Source organism: Strongylocentrotus purpuratus, unplaced genomic scaffold (genome assembly GCF_000002235.5).
Source record: "Strongylocentrotus purpuratus isolate Spur 01 unplaced genomic scaffold, Spur_5.0 spur5_scaffold_20, whole genome shotgun sequence".
Taxonomy (NCBI): Eukaryota; Metazoa; Echinodermata; class Echinoidea; order Camarodonta; family Strongylocentrotidae; genus Strongylocentrotus; species Strongylocentrotus purpuratus.
In genome coordinates, this window is record NW_022145606.1 from 13223497 (window position 1) to 13234658 (window position 11162).

General features: G+C 34.2%; 1 protein-coding gene across 1 annotated transcript; it reads right to left on the reverse strand.

The window, feature by feature from the left end:
* Positions 1–2865: 2865 nt before the first annotated feature.
* On the reverse strand, positions 2866–10947 carry LOC105437924. Its single transcript, XM_011665098.1, has 5 exons — positions 10411–10947; positions 6899–7063; positions 5711–5875; positions 4959–5047; positions 2866–4308 (listed from the first exon to the last, which is right to left on the reverse strand). The coding sequence occupies exons 1-5, from the start codon at positions 10945–10947 to the stop codon at positions 3732–3734; spliced, it is 1533 nt and encodes a 510-aa protein (XP_011663400.1). The 3' UTR covers positions 2866–3731.
* Positions 10948–11162: the final 215 nt, after the last annotated feature.

Below are 11162 nucleotides of genomic sequence, written 5' to 3' on the forward strand. Positions count from 1 at the left end.
GACGATAGTGATAACAATTAAAATTGTGATAATAATATTAACAATAACAATGAAAACAATAATAATCATAATAATAATTAATGACAAGATTATTGGAAGCAATTTTTAAAAAAATGACTGGCACCAGTAAATTGTTGTTTGAATATTGATTAAACAATTTGATATAAGAAAAAGAAAGAGAAGCATGAAAATAATATTGAATTCATATCATTTAATGTACACATACTTAAATTAGTAATGGAATCAAAGCTTTATTTTGATGAAGAATTTACTGAAGTTTACCGGTAAACGTGTTTGTCCATTATTAGAGTTTAAAATAGCTGATCCACTTTCAGTGTATTCAGTGTTTCAATAAAATGTTTATCGAGAAACAATGTTGAATGTCATGTGACACCATTTCAGCTATAGGATACAAATACACCATCATCAAACAACAACTAACACATTCTAATGTCTCCTTTGTACATCAAAATGTTGAAATATAAAAGGCACTGCAAACTTTATTTCAGTAATTCATGATCATCCAATATACATAAAAAGACCTGTTAAGTACATCCTTTTGCATGACATAATTCAGAATAAATTCACAGATCTGAGCGATTCGCATTGTCTATTATGAAAATCAGAGTGGATTATAAAAATGTCATCACTTAATCAGAAGAGGATGGTGATCAAAAGGCAAGGTAACAGAATGCTCATAAGAGTACTGCTTACGTTTCTATTTTATAAGCCAATCAGGAATGCAAACTTACTAAAATATTACTCTTATTTACACTGTATGTATGGCAAACAAACAAGTTCAAAATATACATGTTATGATGTATGATACCATTGCATAATCATAATGAGGTGAAGAAAAGCCTGGAATATGTATCATACAAATTATTGAAGTCCAGTACTGAATACAATTAGAATAAACTTGAATCGTACAATTATAGCAGCATATTTATATGTACACTGGAGTGATGTAAGAAATGGATGGATTTATTATGTAGTACTGGTCACTGGTGATTGTAGTTAAACATGTACAAACAATAATCAATTTCAAATTAAATATTACACTGATTACTCAGGCACGTTACATTGACAAAAGAGACACGTATCTTAAAATTATAGCAGCATATTTACATTTACACTAGAGTGTTGTAAAGAAAATCCTGAAAATATTTCCTCATATGGATTTTAAAATCTAGAACTGAATGTAGTTCTAAATTTACAAACAATAATACATCTCCAACTAACTGTTACACTGATAACTCAGACCCATGCTCATACACCCTTACCAGAAAAAGCTAGTTCTCAACTATTATTGAGTTCTATCAAGTTAGTTGACAAGATAACTAGAGCAGTATGGCTCTTAACATCTGGGTAATTCCTGGTAACTATTTAGACTAACTATATTTTCATTGAACATGTGCAATGACATTTTGTGAAGATAATTTGAAATGTTATATTCTTTCACTCATAACTCACTCTGTGAAAGTTAGTTGGTATTTTATACATTGCATGTAAATTACCTAAAGCAAAATGATTGAAGTCTACAATACACATACTCTCTACATGCATTATTCAAACTGTATGATCGACTCATTTTTAAACATTTATTTCAGCTTTACATGGGCATCAATTTAAAGGGGGTGTAGCATGGCAAATAATGGTTAACGCCATATACAACTTTTTTTGGACAACTGCACGTACACGAATGGACTTGATTAACGGTCAGCGCGCGCTGGCGTTCGCAAAACAGACTAAAGTTCTCCTCACGCCTTGGTTTTGCGTATGTTGCACGAACGTGAATACTGCGGCTATGTCGTCCATATTCGTATTATACCCGATTCGTCCCGAGTCAGACCACGGGAAAGACATATATAGTCTCGTCATGCTACAACCCTTTAATAAATGGTTTCAAGAAGAGCGCTGTGATAAAAAATGGAAGAACGCTTAGAGCAGAAAAAAGTGCAAACACAGAAATAGTCTACACTAATTTTACTTCATGACGATATTGTGTACTGAGAGTATGACAGACATTGATTAACGAACAGCACTTGTTGTGAAGTAACTAAATCTTCAATTGCAGGCGGTTCGTTGAAAATATAGATAAAGTAATAGTTCTTTTAATAGCTGGGGTCATTTCTGGTGATAAATCAAACATATCATTTCAGATTTTATTTAATCATCATTTATTATCAAACAAATACCATGCTTGAAATCCAAGTGTGTATAAGATTGACATTGTTTTGATCAATAATCATGAGAGTCTTGACCTGCGTTCATGATGAATATAGTTAAGTAACTCATCTATACATGCATACATTTTATTTAATAAGTTCTTTATGTATTCTTACATTTCACATAAATTCCACTAAGTAACTACATCCTTAATTATGAGTAGTTAGTCGACATGATAGCATTAAGAGCTGGTATAGTGGTTCACTCACTAGACTCAATCTAAGGGTTCAGGGTTCAAATCTCAGCTAGCCCAGCACTAACATCCTTGACAGGGCATTAATCCACATCTGCCACTCTCCACCCAGGTATTACTGTGCACCCGACATGCAAAAGCGCTACATATTTGGCCGCTGCCTAGGACCAGGGTAATAATGTTTAAGCACCAGGAGGGTCATGCTGCAATGGGCGTGTGCACTATATCAATAGCCACCTTCTATACACATGCATAATAATCATAGCCGAGTAAAAAAATGACCCCCTATTTAGAGTATTTTAAAAAACATTTACCACACAACATGACCCCTTTCTGCATAAAACAGGTACACAATGGGCCCTTGATGCAACTCTGTTTTGGGCTTATTGAGTACACATTCACAAAACGTATCCAATGTTTGCATCACTTTTTACACAGGCCTTTCACATGTATTCAAACATTGTGACAATATTATGTTCTCTTTCTTTTAAAATTCATACACTAACACCAGATAAGAGACTGTACTCATTGAGGTGAAAAACAAGAACACAGCCTTTTAAATAATATTCAAATGTTTGCAAATATTGCCCCAAATTACCCCTATTTACCCCAAATTTCTTGCTATTAGACCAGGGCCGGTATTCAATTCAGTACTTAGCATAAGTTAGAAACTTACTAAGGAAATGGCTAAGTTAAGTACCGTAATTGACTAATCTCGTATTCAAATTGCATTTTAGACTTATACTTGCGTAAGACAAAATCTAAGTAAAATACTTACTGATAAGCATTGTGACGTCACACGGTCAATCAAAACTAATGCGCAATTGACGCATTGCAATAACTGCGCGCTGATATAATTGTGCGCAGGATATAATACTGCGTAAGAAAACCGTATGCCTGCCAATCAAGGCCTACAAACAATTGCTTAAGTCTGGTATGGAGTCGGCTTAGATTTAGAGTAAAATACTTAGCCAAAAGTGTCAATTGAATACCATAATTGGCTAAGTAATTTTCTAAGCCAAATACTAAGTAAAAAGCTTAAATTTTGTACTTCAGTATTGAATTGAATACAGGCCCAGGACTCAAAACCGACAGGCTAGCTGGGACACATGGATTGCCAAAACTCTAGTTCCGGACCCCCGAATTTCAAAGTTTTTTCTTAGGACTCATGCATACACACTTTTAAAGTTCAATCTGAACCTTTTTTCCAAAAATTAAAGTTAGTGTGGAGCCCTGTATCATACAAACACAAAAACAAGATGAAGTGTTACCACTGGGACACTGTCTTAATCTACCGATACCATAGCAACTAGATGTCATACTTTGATTGCTTCTCTGGAATTTCAGGATCATCCTGTGGAACTCTTGACTGAGTAGAAGGAGCTTGCCTCTTGTAAGGCTTGCTCTGACTACTGCTACCTTCTCTGTGTGTCTGAGAGAATTGACATACAGCATCTGATGTAAAGCCATCATGCTGTTGAGGGTGGTCTGATGGTGGTAATGTCCTTCTTGAAGAGTGTACATCACCCATCGGTTGCTGTTGAGGGTGGTCTGATGGTGGAATTGTCCTTCTTGGAGAGTGTACACCACCCATATGTTGGTGTTGAGGGTGGTCTGATGAATGTATTGTCCTTCTTGATGAGTGTACACCACCCATATGTTGGTGTTGAGGGTGGTATGATGAACGTATTGTCCTTCTTGATGAGTGTACACCACCCATATGTTGGTGTTGAGGGTGGTCTGATGAACGTATTGTCCTTCTTGATGAGTGTACACCACCCATATGTTGGTGTTGAGGGTGGTCTGATGAACGTATTGTCCTTCTTGGTGAGTGTACACCACCCATGTGTTGGTGTTGAGGGTAGTCTGATGAACGTATTCTCCTTCTTGAAGAGTGCACATCACCCATGAGTGTACAACAGATAAATAAATAGATAAATGGGTTTTATTAGAATCTTCGTGTCTGGCAGTAAAAACTGAATTGAACATGAATTCAAATAACATTTTCCAAAGAACATTAACATAATAATATAAGATACCAATAGCCCATGAGAGTGGTAACACTGATGTTGGCTAAGTCAGCTGACCAATCCGAGTAATGTATTAAAGCTGTGAAGGAAACAGAGTTTTCTTATTTATCTGTTTGAAAGATAATGTATAACAAATCACCTACTATTGGTATTAGTGAAAGTACCAGTCTGAAGAAACATTTTGATCAGTTAATGAAGAAGAAAAAAAGAGATTGCAGTCTAACAAAAATATTAAGAACACACAAAGAACTACACATTTAAGGTTGAAGATCTTTACAGTAGGGAATTTGTTCAATAAGCTGTTACTGAATATTTTGTGCTGTCAGACAGGATCACAGTATCACTTCATTGCGTGCTACCTGATGTGGTATATATCAGAATTGTATCTTTTCTTAGTATTCCATTAGAGGCCCTTTATATTGTTTCTGTATCGCACTACTCATGAAATTTCTACATGCTAATATCTGAATTTATTTTTAAATCACATATAGGCTTACTGTACTAACCTTGAGAGGGTGTGAAGAAATGAGTTCAAGCCATCTTGAGCAATTCCATTGAATCTGAAGTTTCCCTTTCTTATCTGAGGAAAACAACCCTGTAACATATAACAACAACATTACTTGTAAACAGTTACAAATAAGTGGATCCATTTCATTATGGCATATAATCTATTTTCTTAGGGACTATACACCTAAGAGCTACAGTAACATCTCATAAACAAAATAAGTATGGATAATTTAAAAGAGCTAGGGTAAGACAAATTTTGCACAAGAAATTTACAAAAATTTCAAAAATAAATGGATCCAATACATACTGCAATTTCATGAAATCCTGTTATATTAATCATAGTGGTAGTTTTACTGTAGTAGTACTGGTAGTAGTATTCACTAAAGCAGTAGTAATTTAATTATGATACTGAAATCAAGTATACAAAAACTACCTGTTAGAACAAATCTTATACTTAGACATACCATAGTTTTCATATCTATCAAACTTGGAAAAGGTTGGATATTAATTATTGATCAAAACAATGTCAATCTTATACACACTTGGATTTCAACTGAATCACTACGTACATTATAGTTTTCTTTTATTCCATGTTTCACGACTACCAATATACCAAGTGAATGGCTGTTAAACAAAGGGTGTTTGGAAGAAGAAAAATATAATTATATGTACATGTGCCCCCTATAATCATTACTGCTCTTTTTTGTCTGCAATGAACCTCCCCATGACATTGCCATTGGGACACACATACCTGTATGGATGATGCATGTGTTTTCAATGAAGATAAGAACTCCTCAGGCTCCTCATTGAGATCCGTTTCAAGTGTCAGGTCAGACAGGTTTGGCATATAACACAGTGCTTCTGCTAGGAGCTGTGATGATGCTGGTGTGACAGCATGAAGCTTGAGAGTCTTCACCTGCATTCATGATGAATATAGTTAAATAACTCATCTGTACATGCATACATTTTATTTACAAATTTATCACTGTATTGTTACATTAACTACAAATTCAATTAATTACATAGTTGTCTTCATAATAAATTCTCAGCAAACATTTATAAATAGCTTTTTCTTTTCATAATTCAATTCTTGTCTATTGATAAAAAGAACATAATAAAGTTTCCATGGAGAGGATGATTTAATAAGAGTTAATAACGTTTAGATAATGAGATGAAGCTGGTGTGGGACACTTGACACGAGAAAGCTCGAGAGTCTTGACCTGCGTTCATGATGAACATAGTTAAGTAACTCATCTATACATGCATATATTTAATTTACAAATTTCTCATTATATGTTTACATTTTATACAAATTCCATTCATTAAATAGTTTCATTCATAATAACATTCTCAGCAAAAATTATTAGATTTTCTTTTCACATTAAATTATTGTCTATTGAAAAAAGAACACACTAACGTTTCCAAGGAGAGGATGATTTAATAAGAGTGATTTAAATAAAAACTCTATATGTACTCTTTATAGGACTTCCAACCTGTTTGCATTGATAGGTCCTACTCCTACATATACTGAAATTAATGTATTGAAGGTATTCATAACTCTATATTTCATTTGCCCCCAAGACCCTTGTCAGGAGGTTTGTTGCTATGGTTAAGTTTGGTAAATTGAGGCCTTTATTAAAATTGGCAGTAATAAAACTGTATGACATATTTTTCATAACAATCAAACTTGGAAAAGGTTGGATATTGATTATTGATCAAGACAAAGTCAATCTTATACACATTTGGATTTCAGCTGAAACAGTACATGTATAGTTTGCTTTTATTTTATTTTTTATGACTGTACCAATATACCAAGTGAATGGCCATTAAAAAAGGGTGTTTGGAAAAAATGGTGTATACATGTGCACCATATAATCATTACTACTCTTTCTTTCTTTCAATGAACCTCTCCATGACATTACCATTGGGACACACATACCTGTATGGATGATGCATTTGCTTTCAATAAAGAGTAGAACTCATCATTGAGATACATTCCAAGTGTCAGGTCAGTAAGGTTTGGCATAGAACAAAGTGCTTCTACTAGATGATGCGATGAGGCTGGTGTGGGACACTTGACATAATCAAGATTGAGGGTCTCGACCTGCGTTTATGATGAATATAATTAAGTAACTCATCAATACCTGCATTTATTTTATTTACAAATTTCTCACTATATTTTTACATTTTATACAAATTCCATACAATCCATACTTGTATTTATAATAACGTGTTATTCTCACAAAAAATGATGAAATAGATTTTATTTTCAAATTTGATTCTTGTCTCTTGAATTAAGAGAACATACTAACGTTTCCATGGAGAGGATGATTTAGTAATAGTGATTTTTTTCAAAATTCTATATCTATTCTTTATAGGGCTTCCAGCCTTTTTGCATTTAATAGTGTAACTCCTACTTACATTGAAATTGTTAATATGCATAAATATATTTTTGAATTTAATGTGTTTAAGGTATTCTTTACTCGGGATTTCATGTGCACAAGAACCCAAAGTCAGGAGATTTCTTGCTATGGTTTAGTTTGGTGAATTCAGGCCTTTAGTAAAATTGGCTCTCAGAAAACTCTATGACAAATTTTAAAAATCAATCAAACTTGGAAAAGGTCAGAAATTGATGATTGATACAAAATAATGTCCATCTTATAAACACTTAAACTTGAACTGAATCTCCACATGCATGGCTTTTAATCTAATTATATTCATTTGGCATGAATTTTCTTTTACAAATTACAGGTCAGATCCTCTAAGAAGAAAGTTGTGTTTGGTATATGAGGATATGAGTGAACACAATATCAAAATAAATTGCACAAGAAATACAAAATTACAAGGTATATATATATTTCTAGAAGGGGGAGAAAAAAAAGACCAAACATTTTCTACAGAATTTATTGACCATGTATATAAATGCACGCACCAACAGCCACACAAAACCATATTATGAGAGCAATACAGAAAAGGAAAGATTTTGGAATTGTCAACTCCCAAATAGTACTCAGAGCAACCTTAAAATGGTTGAAATATTTGTGGTCACGTGAACAGCTCTCAACCAATCAAAAACCAAAAAATGTGTAATGCAGAATATAATTTTTAATATTTTATAGTTTAACGTTTAATATCAATGAAACCGATTTGGCATCAGGAAATCTTCTACGTATCTTCTAGATTAATTCAAGCATTTCAAATATCTATGTCTATTTGATCATAAGCATCTTTAATCTGGAAGTGCCTTGTTTAATTCGGATACTAGTGGACAGAATTACTCGCGGGTTTGTTTCCGTGGACAAAATCACCTGCGGTTTGAAATGATTCAATCTACAAAATTTCTCATGGGTGTGAATCCATGATTTTGTGACAAATTCACTAACGTATGTGAGATTGATTTTGTGACAAATTCACTATGTGAGATTGATTTTGTGACAAAATTCACTATGTGAGATTGATTTTGTGACAAAATCACATTGTGAGATTGCTTTTGTGACAAAATCAATTATTTGAAGTGATTTTGTGTCACATGTCATATGGCGTTCCACAGCGCGTAGTTGACGTTCTTTGAAATGAAGCAACATTCACACACGTATCACTATAATGCCTCTTCCAAATAACAGCCAGTAGCGTATTTAGGTTGAAAAAATGGAGGGGGAAGGGCCAGACTAGAGGTGGTCCCAAGTCATAAGGATTATGCAAATTCTCCTTCTTGCAAATGCGAATGTGACCGACACTAAATACATCAAAGTCCAAAACAAAGGCAAGAATCACTCTCCCTTCTTATTTCTTCCTATTGAATGTAGCCTAAAATGAGAATTTTGTATTAATCTAAAAATTATTATTATAGGTTGTCCCGTCAAATTTCATCAGAATTGCATTTGATTTAACGATGCGATCATTCAATTTCGAGCGAATTTAAATGATCACCGAGATCAGCATTCAAAAAGCTATCTAGTTCATTCAATTTAATTGAATTAGCATGCGATTTCATGATTTTCTCACATATATGTGTAAAAAACGCGTTCAAATTAAAAAAGCATGTAAATGCATTCAAATTCACACCTGCACCGCCCTGATGAACGTTAAGGTATTCAAATTCATGAATAGGCAATTATTTATAGCATTTGGGCAGTCTTTTAAAAAAAAACTCTTCAAGTTCTTTGCAATCTGCACTGATTGAATAAATTATGCAAATTGTATGTACCTTGAAATGGGACCTTTGCCTTATATTGAAATATCTTACAAGATAATAACGTAAGTAAGTACATGATAAGTACTTACTTGCATGTAACAAAATTATGAGTTATAAGAATTCTGTAAGTGTTATATCCATACTGCTAGGGAATAAAGTGAAACTGGAAGAGAGGATAAGAAGTAAAAAAAAATATACAAAATATGATTAAAATAAACAGTATGAAAGTTTTAAAATGAAAATGAAATTATATGATTTAAAACAGTGAAAAAAGTAAATATGACGTGAACAAATTGCGGTAAGAATTACATAGAACTACAAAAATTGTTTATTTTAATTTATTTTGAACGTTCAAAGTGCGAAGGTGTGTGCCTATAAATGAAATTGAAATTGGTATTAAGGACGAAATTGAACGTCTATCCAGCTGGCGCGAAATTGAATGACAACTTTGTGTCACTAAATTGAATGGATTTCTCTCTAAATTGAATGAAATAAAATTTAAAATGATATAAAACAACATTGAATGCTCAAAGAAGGTAAATGAACCATGAGAGCAGAAAGTTGACGAAAATTGTTCGAACTTGAATGTCTATTCATGAAATCGAATGCAACTCTGATGAAATTGGGCGGGAAAACCTATATCATTATCTACCCAATGTTATACAACACATGCTATAAAGCTTCACTTCTAGTCATAATCATAAGAAAAATCAATTCTATATTGTTTTTCCTCAAAACTGCCTTGAGTGAAATATCTCTAATCACATACAATACATGTATCTATCATATGAAAGGGGAGGAAGGCCACCCAATATTAAGTTGGTTTGATAGAAGCAGAAAAATAAGAAAAAACAGGTTGGTTAAAATTTGAGCATGCGCACGCGCAACAACCGATTTAATAAAACAAAGTTATTGATATTTGAAGATGTGTTCAATACAAACCAATTTGGCATTTATGTGACGTATATTGTATCTTGCAGGGTCTTCTGACCTAGAGTATGACCTTGTAATAAGCTAATTTGAAGAAAAAAAACTTTCCCATAAGAAAATTTCAATCATACATTTACCCTAAATGTAACTAGAAATATTGCAATCTGTATTGCTGCGCAATGCGAATGCATCCCCGGCAGTGGCGGGGATTTTGTGTCAACCTTTATGTTCGAAGGAGGGACAAAGATCCCCTCTTCCCTCCCTGAAACAAAAGGATGATGTAGAGAGGTCGCTGCTAAGCTGAAAAGAGTCATCTGCTGATATGCCTGTGATAAGTCAAGCTTGGTGAAACAACATCCACCTGCCAGGGTTGAGAACAAATCCTGGGGGTTCGGTAGGGGGTACTTGACGACATCCAAAACAGGATTGATAGTAGTCTTATAATCCCCACAGATTCGAATCGACTTGTCAGACTTCGGTACTACAACAATAGGAGCAGCCCAATTGCTGTGTGAAACTGGAATGAGAACTCCTTGTTCAACAAGTTTGTCAAGCTCAGCTTCTACCTTATTTCTCAAGGCATAAGATACAGGTCTTGCTTTATTGAAGCAGGGCTGTGCATCAGATTTGACTTTAATCTTAGCTTTGTGATTTGTCATGGTTCCGAGACCTGGCTCGAAAACTGCCTGATGTTTTCGTTGAATTTCAGACAGTCCATGTTGGGTACTTCCTTGAAATGGATCATCCTTCACTGGTGCAACTTTGAACACTGATCTCCAATTCGGCTGGATGCTTTCGAGCCAATTTCTACCAAGAATTGCAGGCTGGTCCTTGATATCTGCTACAATAAAGACGTCAGACATGATTTTGTCACCATACTGCACTTTGACTTGGGCTTGACCCAACAGAGGCAATGTCCCTGAGTAGGACTTGAATCTGTAAGTAGGTTTATCCAGTTTTACGTGCTGCAATTTCTCATGCTACAAGTCTGCTGGAATGACACTCATTGACGCACCAGTATCAACTTCCATAATTACTGGTCTATCATTAATTTCAACAGTCACTGTGAGTGCATCAT